This window comes from Wyeomyia smithii, chromosome 2 (assembly GCF_029784165.1).
Source record: "Wyeomyia smithii strain HCP4-BCI-WySm-NY-G18 chromosome 2, ASM2978416v1, whole genome shotgun sequence".
NCBI lineage: Eukaryota > Metazoa > Arthropoda > Insecta > Diptera > Culicidae > Wyeomyia > Wyeomyia smithii.
Window position 1 is genome coordinate 227,022,397 of NC_073695.1, and position 21,687 is coordinate 227,044,083.

A 21,687-nucleotide genomic window follows, 5' to 3' on the forward strand; every position below is an offset into this window, starting at 1 on the left:
TCATCCGACCAGAAGATACTATACGTAATAAGAAAAGTATTGCTATTAAACCAAAACTTTTGTATGAGAGAAAAAAAACCCTGAAAATGCCGTCTACGTGAGGATTATTTACACTAACTTCGATAACTATACATAGAAGAGCCATATACTTTTCACCATACAGAGAATGTGCACTTTGTGACCGTTGATGTTCGTAGAGAGGAAAAAAGAGAAGTCAGAGAGAGGGGAAAAACGGAAGTACACAAATTCACTGCAATCTACCGGTTAAACAACAACGACTAAAACAACACAGATTTGATTTCGGTTTGAGTACTTCCTGGGTGATTGTGTAGATTTATGAGTAGAGATCGTCTTACGTACTGCCCGACTGTAGTCACTTAAACTATTCCAGAGGGAAAGCATGAATGTGCAAAACGGCGATCGTCGATATTGATTTCACGACATCCAGACTAGCTTACGCATTGCACTACCAAGCACACACTCGCACATACGCTCGCATTCTACCTAGTACAAAATGAACGCCAACAGTAGACAGTTTGTGCCCGTGTGGTTCAATGTATGGACAATTGCGGTGACAAATTAGCGCATTGGGGGTTTGTGTGTTTTTTTCAATTCATATTTACCTTCACAATCGGGCCTTGCGTCGGGATCGGCGAGCCCGTATGATTTGATCCCGAACCGGCTGAGCCGGACATACGCGGTTTAAAGGCAGCCATCGATTGCGAAACACCGTCGGCCAGAATGAATTGCTCCCGCAATTCGATATTGGTGCGTCCCTTGGCTGTTGATTTGAATCGCGGGGTCGGGCGGCGACGGTGGGGTCAGCAGCAGCAACATCATCGTTATCAAAAGAGCGTCACGAACAAGATCACAAGCAATTCGTGGAAGCGAGGGAGGTTAAGATCGTTGTTTTACAGACATTGAAAATCACACGTCAGGTCACACGTTACGGTGTTGTTGGTTGGGAGGTAAGGGAAAGAGGAGTGATAGTTTCGATTTGTCGGGTGCCAAGAAGGGTGGTGAGCGTAGGTGAATTAGGTTAGTATTTCGTAGATATTGTGTAGTGTTGAGTCGTCAGTCAGTTCAACATAGGAGGTGACCCGTAACCGTGGGTTGAGGTAAGGATCGTCCATCGGTCCAAGGTAGGAGTAAAAAGGATTCACACAGGGGTTCGGTGGGAATAAAATTAGATGTAAAGAAAGAAAAGACATAACACAATAAATAAAACAACTCAAAATCCAAACAAATAACAATAAACTAAATCTTACACACTAGTGATAGGAGTAATTCCAAAAGATGACAACTTATCGACTCACTAAGAAAGTGCACAGTTAGTTTACTAACAATAAGTTACCATCTGCTAGTGGAATTGCAACTAACTAATCACTTAAGGCTATAAAAAGTTAATAAGAAATAAAATACGAACTATAAAAACTATGTGCAACCAAGTGGTAATGTGGAGCAGTGGAATGTGTGCAGATTTAGAAGTTTACAAGTACAAAACCAAATACGAATAAGCAAACTGATACTACAAACGCGGCGTTTGTTTTTTGGCAATTGAATGAATATGCAGTTTCGACGGTTATTCACGTCTTTAACCGAGAGAAATTTCAACTGAGCGCAATCTCCGATTCGAGTTTCTTTAGATTTGTTGAACAATAATCTTCTTCCAATTTGTCATTAAGAGGGGAGATGAAAGTGAATAACAATATAATAAAAATCAAAATGAAATGGCACACAGTGAACTATAAACCAAAACGATGCACATAATTGTTCTTCATATTCAAATAAAAAAGTGTCTAATATTGTTGCTACGTTAACTTGCAAGAATAAACTCGAAACAACTCAAAACAAAAGTGATGCCAACTAAGAAAAGTTAGTGAAACACGAAAAAATCGCTCTGATGCAAACAAACTACTTCAATCGAGTGTATTAGTTGGGTTTCGTGTTATAGTGTTGTTACCACTTTACCAGTAACTGTATTTGTATGTGATCAGTTTGTTATTGTCACTCTATAGTGAAAGGCAGCGCTGTCGGGAAGTTTCTTCGAATAACCACAACCACAATAACGTTGGCAGTTAGTTGAGGCGAAAAACTTTTCAAAAACGAAAAGAAACAATTTCCATAAATTTTATTTACCAGCGTTTCCATTCAATGTGGCCTCAAAAAATACTTCAAACAGCGCTGAAAGTGGTCAGTACGGACCAACACAGTTCAAACTAATGCGAGGCGGGTTAGAGATACACTTAAAACTAATTCAACACAACAGAAACGAGGGGTCACACTAAACGATTGCTAACGGTAGAAAAACATCCTTTATTGAAAAGGCACATAATTTAAAATAACATTGGGAATATCGGCAACTGGCTACACACAAGACAGCGGTACACTTTCGTCCTGTATAGATTAAACGGACGGCAAAACACGGGGTTGGACTAATACATCACAACAATTCAAAAAACAATTACATATATAACACTTTGTGCTCAAATTGGAGAGAAGATTGTTTTCGAGACTGACTAATCAGCAATTCGCTTTATATAAGCGACGCTTATTTGCTTTTTTCTTCGTTCAAAATAATGTAACGCGGTTCGTTATGGGCCCCAAGCTCCCGGTAGAGATGCGTTTGAAATTTCGAATTCTTCTTTTGCCAGAGTAACAGTTGCTTTAAGCCTAGCTCGGGTTGCTTACACAGAGGACAGCATGCTTCGTGCTGACGTGGATCGTTCGGGTTGGGAAGCGGTAGCACTAGCGCAACTGTTGGGAAATAGCGTAGAAAAGGCCGAAAAGTTCGAAAATTGGGGGTGGTAAGGGGACGAAAAACAATATCATGCACGGTAGCCAAATTACGAATGTTTAATATATACGTAATCAATGAGGGCGAATGAAGGGGTGGTAAACCCAAGTTTTATTGGGACCGTAGGGGAATAACGGAAGATTGTAAGAAGCGAAAATTGAACGAAAATTTTCCAAAGCAAAAGTAATTAGAAAAAAATGTAAAATAATGCGTGATTGGATAAAATTTAACCACCATTGTTTCGTTCAAACGACGTATATGTTGAGCAAATTCCGACAGATTTTGTGTTATACCGATCAGTGTGCGGGGTAAACATTTTTAGGAGTGTTGATTAAAGAAGAAAAGAAAGAAAAAGGAATCTTGATTAGTATCTTGCGCCAAAAGCGGTTGCAGGGGTTGAGCGCAGGCTTTTCACTTTCGCTTAAGGGCGGCGGATTGGTTAACGCACAATTAATCACAGTTTTACAAGCGTATCAGCTACAAACATGTCCAACTTGGTTGTTGTTAATGTATTAAAGTATTCACGATAGGGCTGCGTGTGTATGTGTGTGTTCTTTGATATTTGTTTCACCAAATATTATTAATATTAAAAGTATGATTGCAAGCAGTTGCCTGTAGGCCTTTTGTTTAATAATGATTGGATTTTTAAGAGTGTATTGTTAATAAACAGAATTCTGTAATTTTATCTTCGAATTTCCAAAATCACGGATTAATATCGTTTTTTTTTTGCGAAAATTCCAATGTTAGGAAACCATATCCTCTTCCTGTTTGGGCATTGCTTTGTGTGAATATTAATCATAATTAAGATATATTGGCATCTCTTCTAAATTAATATCAATGATGAACTTTTTTATGTAAGCCCTAACATTTTGCGGTAAATTATTTCAATCTACTTGTGTTCTAATTTCATAAACTTGTGATGAGCAATGATGATGAGAAAGTGTGTACGTACCTCTGCATGGATCGTTCTTGACCAAGAATTCGTCAAGAGCTACCCAACCTCCTCCAACACGAACCATCACAGTACTTCTTAGAATACGCACGAGACGTAACTTCTGGGAATCTCCAAACTAAAAAACACAAAACATTGGTTGAGTTCTATTACCACTATCTCGTGAGTACTAGACACAAGAAAACTTACCCGATATTTGCCTTCACCAACCTGGAACACTCGGAACTTTTGCCGACACGTACACAGCATCACCAACCTCTTGACCTCGTCGTGAATCTTGTCCGCATCGGTTGCTGGCTTGCGATCCTGCCAGTCTGGCCGCAGCGCTGCAATAAACTCCTGCCAATCAATCAATCCTTCTCCGTTGCGATCGAAAAGATCTGCCACCGCATTCATCTCCAGCTTCGAGGTATCAAACTCTGCAAAATGTGAACAATAATTATGTGCTGAGACTCCAACTTTTTCAATTCCGTGTCAATTACTCGTTCCGATTATTCCATCAATGAAGACCTCCCGCGGGATCAGCCCGTTGTTATCCTTGTCCATTTTGCGGAACAGATCCGTTAGTCGGGACTTCTTGTGATTCATGAATTTGAGGAAACGCTTGCGCCATTCCTCCCAGCTAAATTGTCGCACGCGCTCTAGATCCTGCAGGTAGAGTAAATGATCGTTCAGCCGGCGTTGACGTTCCCATGCCAGCATCCACACGTAGCGCCATTTGTCCCAAAGGAGCTTAGCCCGAGGCGAGCGCAATTCCGTCTCCGGTTGATTGCTGAAAATGAGCGGCAGGTAGGTAAGATTTAGGCTACACAAATGATCGCTCGGATGAGCTATTCTGAGGTGATTTTGGTGACATGGAATGATTGTGCCGAACGGTGAAACCTATACTGGAAATTAGTGAAACTAAATCTACAAACAACTATCTAAACTAAAAACGAAACACTAACTGTTAGTTTATGTTTAACTGACTGAAAACGTAACAGATGATATATGCTTGACAGTGGCGTAGCTATGGTTTGGTGGGCCTGGTGCGGTAACAAAAATGTGGGCCCCCAATGAAAATGACTGGCCAGGTTCACGCAGATTATTTCCCTCGCTCTGTTTCATGTTTTCGTTAGCCACACAGCAACACAGATAGACAGCGTTTTTCAGACTTGGTAAAAGCACCGCTCCGAGCCGCTCGGTGTCATCGCCAAATTATAGACACGAGCACCACGAGCGTATCGTCTTATGTGACATTCGTAGCAAGCACCAGCTCGGCGCAAGAGCTAAAAAAGCAGTTCGTTAATCTTGTGTTCGTCACCTGTAGGCACGTTGAGCGTTTTTTCCTTTTTCGTTTTGTTTTGATTCGTGATACAGAGATACACTAAAGTCGTTTTTTACGCGGGGGATACATGCCGCGTAAAAAAAAACGCGTGAATTCCGGAATCCGCGTAAATAAACCGCGTAAATTCCGGAATCCGCGTAAAAAACCGCGTAAATTCCGGAATCCGCTTAAAAAAACCAGCGTTAATTCTGCATTCCAAGTGAAGGGGAACTGAAATCCGTGCAAAAAAAAAATACAGCGTAAATTCCGGAATCCGCGTAAAAAGCGACCTTAGTGTATTTACTGTGTGATGCTTTTCTTAATTTGTTGCGCACCAAGCTGAAGACCAACGCACCTAGCCCGAGTGCGTTTGGGTTATGGAGCTAGAGCTACAATCAAGCTCTGCTTGAGATGCTTTGCGTACTTTACCAAGTTTGATTAAGAATTTTGTAACATTTTAACTCGTTTTTATAAACTCGTTTTTCAATATAAACTCGTTTTTCAAAATTTTCGTATCAAAATAGTATATTGATTATATTCCACTGTATTTTCTGGCTGAAGGCTTAAAAATATAAAGCAATTCCAACCTCATATTACAGGAAATATTTACCGAAACGCATGCTTTCTTTAAACAAAACAAACAAATCGAAGTAATTGCAATTGCTGCAGGTAAAAAAATTTTCCGGCATGTTCTTTTGAAACTATTAAACAGAACATTATTTTGCTGCTTCATTACATTAAATTTCATTTCATTGAATTCATGACATATAATTTCAACAACACATTTGTGTTTGTAGTCACCCACTCACCTGCATACGTCGTCAGCGCTCACCCTCTGCACTAGCTGTAACGTAGAATATACATAGCAAAGAAAAGCAGAGTACAAGAAGACAGAGATGCCACGAAGCAAAAAAGTAAGCAAAATGATTCGGGGCTACACCGTGCGCTCTATGTAACTTGCGAAAAAAACATTAACGAAGAGGTATCCGCTCTGTGGTGGTATTCTTCATTTTTCGCGTGCCGAATCATCGACCGAAGCACCCAGCTCAAGTGCGTGATACCTAACAAGCAAGAGCTCAATTTTTGTTCCGCTTCTAGTGCGGCGCGTGCTTTACCAAGTCTGGTTTTCAGGATTGCAAAAAAACGCTCCTTCGTTGCGTGTTTCCACGTTGCATCGAATGTTTTCTGCGATCGCAAAACATTCAACTTCGGTGCAATCGAATCACGAATCATGGTAAAAATGAACATCGGTATCACGTATACTTTGTCCGTGTTGATCACGAGAACAGAGTGGCGAGCACAAATACATGAGGTTAAGTTCAGATGGCCAGTTGGACCGGTTCGGTGTTCGCAAGATTTTGGGGCCCCCTTGAGTGGTGGGCCTGGTGCGGACCGCACCAACCGCACCCCCCCTAGCTACGCTACTGATGCTTGAAGTGTTTACTATTGTATTCCAAATGACCAGCTTAACTTTCCATAACCTAACACAATAACCATACCTAAAATTGCTGTTACATATTCGTAACTATGTTTGAAAGTAATTAGTAAAATTACACTTCTATCAACTTTTGAAATTTATACAAACAGGATATCGAACTTATTTATTCGTAGTGAACTTAACCGCACTAGTACTTTTTTAACTCAATAATTTAACTAAAACTGAATATAAAAATCTACATACATCCACCCCAAAGAACCTGAATTTCTATCCAAATACCCCACGATTTTAAATGAAGGCCGACACTATGAAATGAAACATTAACAATGATTTCATGATGAGGTGTTAGCAGGGAGCAGCTGCGCTTATTCGTTTCAAAACTGCTCCAATTTTCTCTATTGAAATCTAGTACCTTGGCGAAAAGCGTGGACCGTAGTGTGGCAGCCGATCCCTCTCCGGCGTCTGGGTTTCACGTCCGGGACTCACGCGACTGTTCAATGGCAATGTACACACGCAACACAAACAAGAAATGTTTTTCGAATTTGTTTTTTTTTGTACATACAGTTTTACAACACCAGCACACAAAAGGTAGGAGATGATAAAAGAAGGGGAGAAAAAGAATACAACGACATGCATCAAAATACAGAGATAGGGTATAATAACTAAGAACAGCAAATTTCGCTACAAATGTGCGTAAATGACACTAGACCGTGTATAATAGTTCAACAAAATAGCGAAATTATAACCACATGGCATACACACCTTGTACGACGTGAATTAAGCCCTTGATCGCGTGATCCTTTGAAACTATGAAATGAACAAAGAAATGGCACAGTGGAAAAGAAGACAAACAGAAAGAAATAATGACATCAGCGAGGACGAAAAAGTAAGCAACATAATAAAGAAAAAACGGTTGTAACATTCGGTTAGTAACAGAAGGAAAACTCTTTAAGATTAGTTCCATCTTTAGAAAAATGGAGAAAAAGAAATAATAAATAATAAAACAAACCTTTGCTTTCTTCCTAGCGTGCCGTAATCTGGTGAATGCTCGCGCAAATCAGGCTGTGATCCTTTACTGGGTTTTACGAGTGATTATGGTGACGATTGCATACCGAACACAACATTACAAATAATAATAAAAATAAAAATCGAAATACATAACGGTAAACAACGCATGGAATACGTGAACAAAGGAAAAAAAAGAATAAAATAAACGTTAGTCATGCTACACACACAAAATCACTCAAATCTAAGATCGTTAACAGCGTGCAAACAACACTTAACGATTTGGCCAGTTTACTTACACTGGTGTTTTGAGCACACCGCGAGATGGCTTTCGTGTTTCCTTCAAACCCGGTGGTGGTTGTCTTGGTTTGCAGGCACGGTCTACCTCGCTCTGTCGTCGAGCCGTGTTTTCCATGAACTCCTTGTGATCGGCAATCAGTGCTTCCAGAGGCGGAATCTCGTCCGGTAAAGTTTCTTGCTCTAGATCTAAAAGACATCGATAATAAACGCGGTCACATTATCATCATCACAAGTGATGCATGTTATTGTATACGATACTTACTCAGTAACGTTGATTCCAACCCAGCCAACCAAGCCAGCAGCTCTTCGATAGATTCGTCAAGATCTCTGAGTGATTTTAGCTGCGCTTCTAGTTTGCTCTGTCGGTTCAAGGCCCACTGAGAAATTTCGTCCCACCGAGACTGGATGATTGAAATCCAGTTCTTTATAATCGGAACGGCGTCTGGATGCGCCTTGCCTAGGATTGCATTCGCGAGACCAAGCGTTTCTTCCTTGTCGTATTCCTTCTCGCGTAGCTCCTTCATAAATCGAGCATGCTCATCCAGTAGTTCATTGGCTTGGCTTTCATCGTCTGGAGCGGCAGCAACGAAGCGCAGCTTCTGTTCGGCCTCCGATAGCCACTCGAGCAGCATATGAACCGATTTGTGCAAGCGTTCCGCTTCCTTCAGTGCCACTTCCAGGCGGCTCTTTCGGCGAGTACTCAGATCCTGAACATCATCCCAGAGTTTTTGTAGTTCTTTCAGGTTCTTGGTGGTTTCTCTGGTTTCATCTGATTTCTCCAAATCTTTACCAGTCTTCATGACACTTTGCATTTGTGCGGATCGCTTGTCCAAGTCGGATTCCAGCTGCTTGTGGTGCTCGAACAAGGTTGTAACCGTATCAAGATCTCCATGCACTGGCCCATCCTCAGAGAGACGTGTCTTTGCCTTTCGCAACCACTCGAGAAGTGCCTGCAGAGCATCAGCAAATTGACCAGACAGCAGTAAAGCCTCCTCGAATTTGCGTTGTCGCTCGACGCTCTTATGGCACACGCGTTTCCATGAATCCTTTAGCTCACCGATCATCTTGGACAGCACAGGTTCATCAGATTTAGGGGCACGATCCATCAATCCCTTGCCGCTACGCATAGTGCTATCGTAGAAGCTTTCTTTAGCCTGCAACTGTCTCTGAATTTCGCGCAACTTCTCTAGATGTTTCTTAATCTTGACTGCATCGTTACTAGTTTCTTCTGCTAGTGTATCTAATGTGCTTTCAGTTTCTTTCAACCACGTAGTCAACTGCAACCATGCATCGTGGAACTCTCTTGCTTCTTTGTAGCCATGATCTAAGGCACGTGTTCTCTCGGCAGCTTTCGCTACGACACGTTCCCAGCGATGTTGTACGGAAACAAGCAGGTTCTTAATTAGAATAACATCTTGTTTCTGGCTGAAGTACTTCAAGTGAGTACCCTTTTTGTCTAGTAGCAGCATCGATTCACGATGAATAGATACATCCTTCTGCAGAATTTTATGTTCCTCCATCTGTTGTTGTATTGTTTCTAACACACGTGAGACAGCGGAAGCCGAAGAAAGCTGCTTCTCCGCTTGAGTCAACCATTCAACAAATGCTTGCAAAGCATCGTGGAACTCGGTAGCTTCCTTCAGAGCAATTTCCAACTTGATTTTCTTATCAGAAGCTCTAGAAACAACCGCGTCCCAACGTTGCTTCAGTGTTCTCAGCGTATGCTGTAAATTGCTAGCAGACACTTGTAGCTGCGTCTGCCTCCTTACATAATCTTGTCCTTGTGCAATTAGTGTTTCCACCTTTGGTCTGTTCTCCTCTAGCTCGTTATAAACTTCCATGAATCTCTCCAATTGCTCGGAGGCGGTCTCCGGTAGCCCTCCTACAGGTTTACTAGCCCCAATGACGGCATCCACATCACCCAGCCATCCGAGTAAATCTTGAATCTCGGCTGTGAAACCTTGAGCCTCTCGCAATGCTTCCTCAAGCTCGTGCTGACGATCGGCTGCCTTTTGCAAGAGATTACGCCACTGTTTATTCAATTGCTGTAATTTATCTTGTGTTGTTGACGCTTCCAGTGATCCACGATCGTTCTCAATCAATTTACGACCAGCGTCGTTGAGCGTGTCTACTGAACTTTGGTGAGCATGGATATCGTTTGCCAGCACCTTTAGTTTGGCCAACTCGACCTCTAGCAACTGCGGATCGCCGGGGATAGGCTTTAGTTCATCTAGATTTGCGTCAGTTTTACTAATCCAAACCAGCAACTCATTCAGGGCATGCTGGAATTGACCCAAATGCAGTAGAGCATGCTCCAGCTGTTTCTGGCGCTCCACCATGCCTCGCAGTAGATTCTCCCACCGCCGATTGACGGCATTTAGCGGTTCACGAATTGCACTTGCCTGCTCGGCTGATGTGCGCTCGGTTAACTCGATCGCTTGCCTATATTTGGGAAAGAGAAAATTTTTAACCACAGCTCTAGGAACAAGTAATGGTATTAATAAATTTATTAATGACAATGCCGATGTTTTTTTGTGAGATAAGTAGCATTAACTGAAAGATGAGACAGACGAATTCAATTGCGGAGAAGTTTTACAGATGAATATCTATACAATGCTTGTTTTTTTTGCAGGATAATCGCTCAAGATTGTCATTCGTTTAACGTTTTATAAACAAATAATAATCATGTTGCAACTCTATGAACAAAATTTTTGAAATAAAGTGAAAATGCTGCGCAGCATGATAAAAACAATCATACACTACATAACACTGCCTATGTACATTGTATCAAAACCAAGTTTCACACAGTTAAATTTAACTCATTTGAAAATATTTCTCTAGTATTTCTAAAGAGCTTTTGTTCGGAAATAATTTTCAATCAAAGTTGAGCGATTTTCGTACAGAATTATCAAATCAAAAAGCAACAACATCGATGTTTTTTTTCTTGCCTTCTTAATGCCCTGTTCCGCGTATATCATGTAAAAGTGGCGTGAAATAGAACAATAAAAGTTTCATTACTTCCTTTTTTTGTCGATACCTAATCGTAACTTGATAAAAGAAAGAAAGCAAAATCGACCGTTACTAACCTGTTTAGCGCCTCAACTTCTACCATGTGTGGATCGACATCGTCCTTAAAGTGTTTCAACTGTTCGATCTGTTTCTTGACCGCTTCGATGTCAGACCCTAATGGACCCAGCTTCTGGAAACGATCTTCTGCTTTAGCCAGGAAGGCCAGCAAATTCTGTAGGGTCTCGTGGAACTCCATAGCTTTTTCCATCGCGTCGATCAAGTTTTCTTCCCGCTTGGCGTACAGTGCGGTAATATTGTCCCAGGCATGATCCAGGTCTTCTATGTGTTTCTTGACCTCCGGTTTGTCCGGCTCACCACACAGGGACATCAAATTGTTTCCAGTGCGACGTACTTGCTCAACCTCTGGCTTGGTCTGATCAATTTCCTGTCGGATTTCTTGCAAGGCGACTTGCTGTTTCTGAATAGCTTGCGGCTGTGCTGCTGGTGGTTCTTGTGTTTGCAGCGCTTCGTGCAACTCTTTCAGAGTTTCCATTACAGCTTGCATTTCTTTCCAGAATTTGTCAGCAATCGCTAGAGTTTTGTCTAGCGAAGTGCCACGTTGCGACGTTGTTTTCTGCAATTCATTCCAGAGATTGTTCAGTTTATCCAGTTTTTTCTTTATGTCTTGAACAGCAGGGTCGGCTTGATTGGAAGCCTTCGCGATGACATCGGTGGCTGCTCGCTTCACAGCAGCGAATGCTTCACTACGTTTATCAATGTCTTCAATCAAGGCAACATTATCTTCGATCTGGTCTCGAATCTTCGGTGGGTGAGCGGAAATCGGATCCGATTGATTGGCTTGCTCGGCAGTGTTTTGTAGAGCTCGCAGCATACCTTCCAACTTGTCGGAGAATTGACTAGATTCCTGCAGTGCTTTTTCAAGAGCATTTTGACGTTCACGGAGTTCGGTACGTAAGGCCGCATAACGAGCGTTATCTGATTCGAGAATTTCTCCAATTTTGGCGGCATCATCATCGGCAACTAAGGCTATCAGTGTCTCGCCGGTTTTGTTCAATTTATCCAGAAGCGGTTTGTGCTCGGCAATCGACTGCGTCAGTCGTTCGTTTTTATCTTGTTGAATAGCGATTTGATCAAGACGTAGCGCAGGCATCGCGAGCATGGAGATTTGATGTTCCATGTCGTTCAGCCACGTGACTAGCCCAGTGTGTGAATCGGCAAAATGTTCCGACAGCGGAAGAGCCTGTTCCAGTATGGCGAGTCGATTAGAGCATAAACCAGCGACAGTATCGACTACTTCTTTGAGATCTTCCAACTTTTCACGCAAAGCAATGGTGTTATTGTTTGGCTGAGATTCACGTAGAACTTTCTTCGCCGCCGAAGTAACATCTCGTACGCGCCCCTTTTGACTAGAAATATCATCGTTAATCGAGCGATGCTCCTGCAATTGAGCACGGACCAATTTTGGAGTCATTGCTGGTGGTTCAGCATCACGAAGGGTAGCGTCCATGTCACGGAACCATTCCAAGAGTTCATCAATATCCGCAGTGACTTCATTAGATCGTTGCTTACTTAAATGCAAACGCTCAGCTTTTCTTTGGATTTGTTCCACGATTGCTTCGAAACGTCGATTATCTCGAGTGACAATTCCTTCAATGGTGGATGCTCCTTCTCCAGGTGAAATTTGACACAACTGCGGACCAATAGAGTTTACGGATTCTAGCACAGGTCGCATTTCAGACAAGTCGGCTTCCAAACGTACGATATCAATTTCGTTGGAATCACCGGTTGCTAGCGTAGATTCCGCTACCTGCATCCAGTCTACTAAACGAATGTGAGATTGGTGGAATTGCTGAACCAGAGGTAAGGCATCTTGGGCGTGTTTCAACAAATCACCACCTTTGCTGGTCAGCTCACCATATCGACGCTGCAAGGAATCAAGTTTGTCTTTTAACTGTAGCGCTTCATCCGACGAAATGTGCTTCATTAGCTCAGATCCAGCTTCAACGGTGGACTCGACTTTAGGCGATCGGCTGGCAATATCTTCATTTAGGGCAACTAACACACCCATTTGCTCCAGTAATTTCTCGGTATGCACCGGTATAACGCGGAATCGTTGAAGTCGATTCTCCATGTTTTCCATCCACGAAACCAAGTCCTGATAGGTCAGCACCAAATGACGCAATCCCTGCCGAGAATCGCTCAAAATTTGTCCAATATCTTCGCTTGCTTGCACCAAATCGGTGTATCGGTCAGTGGTATGTTTGACCTTTTCACTTAGCACCACACCTTCGTCGTCTCCTACCAGTTCCATCAATTGTCCTGCAATGTCCGCTAATTCGCTAAAGTCGGGTTGTTTCGAGAGAATTTCGTCATGTAACCGTTCGTGTTCGTGTATGCGCTGCTGAATCTTTTCTTCATCAGTCGGTACCAGTTCCATAGATTTAACAGCACGTTCTGCACCGTCCAACCATTTCGTGAGTGGATTGAGCTGATCCTGGAATTGCTTCGCAACATGCATGGCTTGCTCCAAATCTAGAGTGCGAGTTTGGGCAGCGTCAGTCAAGGCATCGAAACGACCCATCAGTTCCTTAAGTTGACGTTCAATTGCCACTTTCTCTGATGGTTCGCAACCGGCAGCTACCTCTTGACCAAGCTGGAATAATGACGACATTGAATTTTGCCTATCCATCAGCATCTTAGTAAGGAATTTCTGCTCTTGTAGCTGTGCCTTAACAACCTTATAATCGGCGCTTGGTGGTTTTTGGTTTGCTACCATTTCCTCAGTATCTTTCAGCCATTTGGATAAGCCATCCAATGCTTCCTGAAATTTACCTGACTGCAGTAAACCAACATCCAATCGACGATCGCGTTCGTTCATCTTCTCCTTTAAGTCATTCCACTTATCATTGATTTTCTCTAAATCTTTTTCCAAAACACCAGTTGGAACACCTCCTTGTGCTGACCGAATAAGATCCTGTCCGGTGCGGTTGACCTCATCTATATTCAGCACCAACGGCTCTACATGACGCTGCTTGAATCGGCGGAAATCTTCTTGTTGGTGACGGATTTGCTCTAATTCGGAACTAACTGGTTTCAATTTCTTTACCTGATCAGCCACATCGATTAAGGTATCTAACGTGTTCTGATGAATGTCATAGAACTTCTGCAATGCCTTCAACGCTTTCTGCAGGGCGTCGTCATGATCGCGTGCTCGGTTCTCGAGTTTTCCTAGTTGCTTCCTCACCATGCCGATCTGGTCTCGCGTTGCAACCGTATCTGGAGCGAACCCAGAATCGACAAGCTGTTCTCCGGCACGTTCTACAATTGCTACCTGACTAGCGGTACGATCAATTTTACTCAAAATAGTAGCAACTTCATCCAACTGATTTATAACGGTTTTGATTTCACGCGCAGGAGGCGTCAGCGAATCAATTTGACTCTCCAAGTCGTTGAGGTCAACACCCAGAGCCTTAACAGCATCGTTGAATTGCGAAACGGCCGTGGCAGCTGATTGTAACTCTCCGCAACGATCATCCAATCGTGCGTGGAGATCTTCAATACGATCGGAAATGCCATCAACTTCAGACTTCAAATGATCGGCATCCCCTCCAGCGGAGCGTGTTTCAACTGCAATGTCACCGGCCAGCTTACGGACAGCTTGTAGCGGTTTCTTTAATCCAGCCACATCCTCCTTAATGGTCTTGACACGATCCAACAGTTTTGGATCCTTGGCAGCACCTCCCAACGCATCGTGCGCAGCCAAACGATCCTCGCAACGTCCTACTGCGTGATCTAAATCACGAAGCTCATCATTAAAGTCTCCTAATCGTTTAGCACAAGTCTCTAGAGTCTGTGCTCGCATGAGCAATTCGTTATTCAGTCGTTCCCAGCGGTCCTTCATATCCTGAAGTTCTGCCTTAATCGGTTCCTTGTCGATGTCACAAGCAGCAGTAAATGCTTCACCTAATCCACGAGTACTTTCGTATTCGCCGGATTTTTTCCAAACGTCCGATCGAAATGTTTGCAGCTCCCTTAATTGCTGATCAAGCTGAGATTTTTTGAGAATGCCCGGTTTGAATGAAGCCAGTTTATCTTCTGCCCCACGAAGCCAGGACAAGAATGCTTCCGAAGCTGCAGCGTGTTTCTTGCAGTGTTCCATGCAGGTTTGCAAACGCGAGTGGCGATCTACTGCGGCATTTCGCAAACGTTCCCATTGCTGAGAAATTTTTTCCAAGTCCCGCTGAACGGCACGATCGGGGCTTTGTCCGGGTTTGTCCTGAAGCTCACGACCCTTATTTAATAGCATTATGACTTCATGTTCGCGACTCATCACTTCTCGATAGATCGGTTCATGGGTATCGATTTGGTGTTGCAGTGTTGGACGATGCGCAGATACTAGCAAACGATCTGTCAAGTTTCCTAGTTCTCCTGATAACCAGCCAAGAGTACGCGCACAAGATTCGGCAAATTGACGACCATCACGCAAGGCAGAATCAGTTTCTGCTTTTCTGTGATCCAGCTTCTTCTGTAAGTTTTGATACTGTTTGCCGACAGCAGCTACACGCGCGTTTACATCAGCTCTCGAAGCAGGATCACTGAGTACTCTACATAGAGCTTCACCAGCCGCTTCCAGATCTGCCAACAGAGGACGTTGACCTTCGAGTTGTCGTTCCAAGTTTTCAATTTTACGAAGAGTTTCTTGTCGGTCGCGATCGGTTGGAAGCGCATCTAGGTTATCACTAATGTTCTGCAATGCCTCTCGTAGTCGATTTAGTCCAGCATCGAATTGCTTTGAAGTATCAGCGGCGGTACCCAAGCTTTGCGCACGTTCGTCCAGTCGGCTAACTAAATCATCCCATTTCTTCTGGACACTCTCAAGCTTGTTAGACACCGATTGGGCTTCCGACGGTGAATCTCGCAGATATTCTAGCACAGTGTTTCCGACTTCCTGGAGGTGATTTAGCTGTGGCTGTTGCCCACGGAATTCTTCCCGAAGCACCTGTACGTGCAGCACTTGACTCTCTACCATACGGGGATCAGAAGAGATTGGACCAAGGACAGTTACCATGCGTTCTTTCGCTGCGAGCCAAGCTGTCAAATTGTCGTGAGTATCGAGGAAGTCGCGCAACTGTTCAGAGAAGTTAATACGATCTTTACACAAATCATGAAGATTCTTCCAACGATCCGCAACTGAGTCCAGCTCGGAGCGAAGTCGATCAGCTCCCTGCACGTCAGGTTTGCGTTTCAATAGGTCTTTAACCTGTGCCTTGGTAGAGTCCAGTAAACTCTGTTTTTCGTACATTTCTTCCAATACTTTTCTTGCTTGTTTATTACACCTCTCAGCTTCCTCTTTATTACTTATCACGTCCTTGGGAACCTGGCGTTGAATCTTATCCAAGAAACTGGCCAAAGTCTTAAGACTCTCCTGGTGTTTTCGTACTTCATCTCGTACCGAGTCCAGCTCATTCTGACGATCATTGAGGCGAGCTCCGACCAAACTGTATCGATTGTTGATCTCTGTCAACTGTTGCTGAATCGGTGTCAGATCGGTTAGCTGGAAGCCATCTTGCGATGACCGCCGGCTACCGAATCCGCTCGATCCACCGGGAGATAGCGGAGACACGGTTGGACTTTGTCCCACCATCAGCCCTTTAGTTGGACTAGGTGATCGCGTTTCTCCCGAAAGTCGACGCATCGGACTAACCGTCGAACGTTTGATAGGACTGTATGCGGACCGTTTCCGGGTCGGGCTATCGGGACGAATCAGAGCATCGTATTGGGCGCCCAGATCATTCACTTTATCGATGGTTACGCCATAATCCCGGTGCTCCTTGACCAACGGTTTAACTTCTTCGATCTGATACTTGATAGTATCAATATCTACGGACACAGGAGCCAAGTTATTCGTACGAGTTTCGATACTGGACAGCCAAACGAGTACTTGGTCCTTGACGTCTTCGTAAGCATTCAGTTGTTCCGCTTTCTGTTTCGAAAGTTTTAGTTTCTCCTCTAGTGATACCTCCAAATTTTTCCAAGCGTTCTCGAGAGCCTTGATGCGATCTCTCACCATTCCAGTGTCAGTTACGTCACGCTTGGCAATCAGATCTTTACCAAGTTTTACACAGTTTTCATATAGAGGACGCAGATGTTCCTTATTTCTAGCGAGTTCAATCATTCGTTGGGCTAATGTTTCGGCAGGTAATGACGACAATTCTCGGCCTTCCAAGGCTTCCTGAAGATTTGATAACTCTTGTTCCAAAACTGACGCATCGGCATTGAATCGGTTCAGCTGAGCCAAAGTATCTTCAAGAAATTCACCGCGCTTAAGAGCCTTGTCTAGCAACTTTTCAAATCTACCAGTAACGTCACTTAAATTGGTTTCGATTCTCTTCGCCAATCGAGCGTTGGATGCAGTAGACATTAGCTCCCGAGCCGAAAGGGTGACACTTTCCAGGCTAGTACGGTGGGATTCCAGATCGTTGAGAAGACCACGGTGCTCACGCACCTGTTCGTTTAGTCTCTCTTTGATTAGAGAGGCCGGGCGATTTTGAAGTTTAAATTTGTCTTCCGATTGATTTATCCATCCCGAAAGACCATCCAAAGCATCCTGAACACCTTGAGACTGTACCAAGGCGGTATCCAACAGTTTCGAACGATCTCCGAGGGCTTGCAGCAATTGATTGTATTTATCCTTCACATCTTCAACGGGGATTTCCAGTGCAGATACTTCGGATGGACTGAGGCGTCCGGCTAGAGATTTCAGCAGAGCATCAAGGCTATGTTGTACATTGTCGATAAGTCGTCCTTGGGAAAGGAATTCACTCTGCAATGCTTTGGTTTGATTCATTTGGTCCTGAACAGATTGAGGATCGGCAGCAATCGGGTCCGACAGTACGGAGGATACACGTGGCTGCACATCTCGAAGCCACGATCGTACCTTCTCCAGTGCTTCTTGGTAATCGCGTTGACGACCACCCAAACCAGCAAGACGATCCAGCAGAGTATTGGCACGATTCAAAAGATCTCGATACTGAGCGGTAACTAGGGATACCTCCTGCCGTATTGGGCTATCTGAGCTCGAAATTTGTTCAATGTGTGGTAACCGTTCGGGTAATGTGGTGCGGAAATCGTTCAAAGCCGAGAGATAATCCTTGCATTCGTCGACGAATTTTTGAGCGGACATGGTGATGAATCGTAGGTCCGCCTGATGGGCAACGACATCACCGTGGAATTCCTTAACCGATTCCGATTGCGACGAGAGTCGTGTCAGATCGGAAAGGGTGTTTTCCTTGTCCTCCAGCGTACGGCGAGACGTTTGCAGCCAGCCGGAGAATGTATCCAATTCGGAACGAAGTTTTCCCAGTTCATCACGCGCGGCGCCCAGTCGTCGCAGGAGCTTGCCGGTACGATCTTGTGCTTTGTCTACGCGGGATCGCAATTCGCGGCCAGAGCTTTCCAAAGCAGCAACTTCCGGAGCGCTAAGTACGTCACCTCCGGTGAGCACCAACTGACGAACCTGCTCCAGACAGGAGGCGACCGGGCGCGATTGAACGTCGATATCATCTTTGATTTGCTGAAATGGGAAGTAGAGGGCGAAATGTGTATCGTAGAGTTATGAAAAATCTGCAAACTTCAATTACCTTGAGTGAGTTAATTTGATTTCTTAGATCATCGACGCGTTCTTTAGGTCCACCGACGACGGCAATATCCTGCTCAACCTTAGTGATCCATTCCAAGAGCTTCGACAGATGATCTTCACACAGTGCGAACTTTTCTACAACCGCTTGCTGTTGACAGAACGAACGAAATATACAAAAAATAATAAGGCATTAGAGCAAACAAGCCAGACGGAAGTATTTTACGACAATCTGAAGCAGTAAATATGCTGTACAATAGGTCTCATTGTTCTTTTTGAGCATGATTATATGTTATAAAAATGATGATGACACGTAAAGAAGAAACGAATTAATACAAACAAAACCGAAAATACACTTGAACACTGAAAACAGAAAGATTATAATCTGTAAAGAAATAGATGTAAAGAAGAACCAATAAAACCAACAAGAGAACAGAACAAACCATAACATATTGTTCTATAAGAACAGTAGGTACAGCACACGAGAAAAACTCGCCTTCCCAAGAAGGCAGCACCAGCGAGTGGAAGAACAGAGAACAATAGAAACGAACACACGATTATGGGAAAGCCAGCGCTACCAATAGGCAGACCAATAAGGCGCGGTCAGTGCTGATTGGTCTGCCGTTGCGTTTTTCTGAAAATCAACAGGGCCTAAGGCAATGTGGTCAGCACTTGGTGATCCTGTTGACGCGGCTTTGTAACAAATAGAGATGAATACACACCGAAAGCTAGTTGCAACAGGCTACACGCACACGTACACACAAATTACATTCAAAACGGCAAACATTGATTTGGCACACGGGTGGGCATTTTCCGGTTTTGTATGTGAGTTGGTTATCGTTGGTTTGGTTAGTGTTAGTGTGTGCATTTGTACTAGTTCATAGTAACCGTTGGGGTTAATACATGTATTTTCTATTGTTTATGCTTCCTACCACACAACGATAAAAGTTTAATCAAAAGGTAGAAATAAAAAAGAAAACAGGTATATAAGGACAGTCCTGAAACAAAACAACAGTTTAGGATTACAGTGAAATAATTGTACAAGTAGTAGAAATGAAAATCTTTTAATTACCTTACAACACGGGAGGTAAATGCTATATTCGCACTAGTCAGTAATAGATTGACTGATTGTAAATTTTAAAGGAAAGTGCGAATATAGCATGTAGTTCGAAGATACACATGCGAAAACATTTACACACATTAATTGAACTCAACACTACCGGTGTCAAACATTTGAAATGAAGAAAAAAGTATTTGTCGAGTGTTTTGGGCTGTTTTTACGCTTGAATAATTAGTCAATGTCACGAAACGTTGAGCACTTACGAAGTTCCTCTCGTCGAAACTTTAAACAACAGTATTAATAACACAAGATAAATAACACAATCCGAAACACACACACACGACAGTAGGCGGTAGCCCGCGTTTTACGATCACACGCAGCCATGCACGCTATTGCAATGACACAGCATGCTTGATTGCGATTACTGATGGTGGTAGTGGTAGTTCTCCTTTTGTTTCGCTGGGTGTGTCTGTGATTGCTAATCGTATGTAACCGTTTGCTGGGCACGTGGCACAACCATAGTTTTTTAGTTTTGCATTGAAGTAATTCCAATTTTAACGGTGTGTTGTTTTGATTAGTTTGTAATTCAAGTGATTCAAATGATTGTTTTGTTGCTTGTGTGCGTGCATGTTTGTTTAGGTTAGGGGTTTATACGTGTTTTACGTGTTTGTGTTGTTCCACAAAATATGTATTTATACTATCATTGTGTTCTGACTGTAGTAGGATACATTTAGGCGGAGTTTGAAAAAATATAGCTTCATGAAACATTATTTACTAACACATGCAGCAGATTTTTGTAGAACAAAAAGCAGTATTCAGCAGGAGGCAGGTGTATTGAGAATAAGAATAAGCAAACTCTTAAATTATTTAAAACTTTAGTAAAGCAAGTATGAAGATTGTAATGAATGCGAATGAAAGGTTTAATTGAACGTATAATATCATGAAATGCAAGACATACGTGTGTGTGTTCCAAGTAAAGTGTAATAGTCATTCAAGTGAACCATCAGTGTTTATAAAACAGGTACTATTTTACACAGCAAGTTTCACAAATGACGAATTTTGCACCGACTCCGCTATGGGAATTAGAACTAAATTAAACTTTATGCTTGATTCATGGACTAACTTTGGAAAAAACCGAATCATTTTCGTTTTTTAGTGAAAAGTTTAACTCACAAAATGACGAAATTCACAAAAATATGATTAAGAAAAATGATTTCATAGAATAATAATACACAATATTCTACATAAACATTTTTCTTATTGACTTGAGTAAACATTATTAATGTTGATTAATTTCCACGTACACATCTCTTTAACATTTTGAAACCATCAAAACTCACTCAATTACATTTTTATAGAAATTTTTTTTGTTCAAACGTGAGTTTAGATTGATTTTGATCTTAATTAAGCATAGCTTGTACATCTACAAAGTCTCATTGGATTCTGTGAAAGTGCTGCAAATCCCATAGGCGAGTTGGTACGAAATCTATCATCAATAAAATTACACCTCCGTACCTATACCTCCGTATTTTTATGAGAAATTTGACAAATTAGGAACGCGAAGCGTTTTAAAATTATTTAATGATTAGAGATATGAAAATTTACAACTGAATAGTAAAAGATTTCTTTTTTTCTCATCTAAGTGTCTTCAGAGGAGATTTACAGTCCAATGATCTGCAAATTTTTACTGAATAAAATATATGACAAAAGATATAGAAAACTTCCTTTGTTTCTTGATCATTTTGTGCAATAATTGCACGCAATGATTCACAATGGAAGGTGAACAAGAAACTTGGTGAGGGATAATTTAAAAGCGTATTTACAACGATGACCTTTCTTGATTCATGTGTTAGTAACAAAATAATTGACGGGCAGCAAAATAACAAAATACTAAAAAAAAAGTAAACAAAGGTGTGAAGCTATACGAAACAACCATCAAATCACTTGAATGAAACTATTGACACTAGCTTTCGAACATGATCGCACGTATGTCGCTCAGTAGTTATGTGTTGTGGTATGTTAATTCCCTGGAGGAGCAAAATGAACGCAATGAAGTAGAACCCGCTTCCGATGGGCGGTGGGTTGTTTCTAATGATCGTAACGAAATGAAAATCACAGAGAATCGATTACAGCAAGCGTTTAAAAGTGTTTTTCTTAATCGAA

The 21,687-nt window shown here is 42.5% G+C and overlaps 1 protein-coding gene across 50 annotated transcripts in view; it reads right to left on the bottom strand.

Moving 5' to 3' along the window:
- The window catches only part of LOC129721789 (dystonin), a 293,217-nt gene that overhangs the window by 8,684 nt on the left and 262,846 nt on the right, over nt 1-21,687 (bottom strand). For 20 of the 50 annotated variants that reach the window (XM_055674769.1, XM_055674767.1, XM_055674768.1 and 17 more), the window contains 13 exons: nt 18,469-18,615; nt 10,885-18,401; nt 10,747-10,758; nt 8,061-10,240; nt 7,798-7,984; nt 7,503-7,568; nt 7,256-7,300; nt 6,906-6,983; nt 4,232-4,521; nt 3,939-4,168; nt 3,750-3,867; nt 2,692-2,757; nt 624-781 (listed from right to left, as the gene is read on the bottom strand). In XM_055674769.1, coding sequence (XP_055530744.1) covers nt 624-781; nt 2,692-2,757; nt 3,750-3,867; nt 3,939-4,168; nt 4,232-4,521; nt 6,906-6,983; nt 7,256-7,300; nt 7,503-7,568; nt 7,798-7,984; nt 8,061-10,240; nt 10,747-10,758; nt 10,885-18,401; nt 18,469-18,615 — 11,094 coding nt within the window. The remainder of the gene's footprint in view (nt 1-623; nt 782-2,691; nt 2,758-3,749; nt 3,868-3,938; nt 4,169-4,231; nt 4,522-6,905; nt 6,984-7,255; nt 7,301-7,502; nt 7,569-7,797; nt 7,985-8,060; nt 10,241-10,746; nt 10,759-10,884; nt 18,402-18,468; nt 18,616-21,687) is intronic. The other 30 variants (XM_055674774.1, XM_055674785.1, XM_055674781.1 and 27 more) reach the window with 16 other exon arrangements.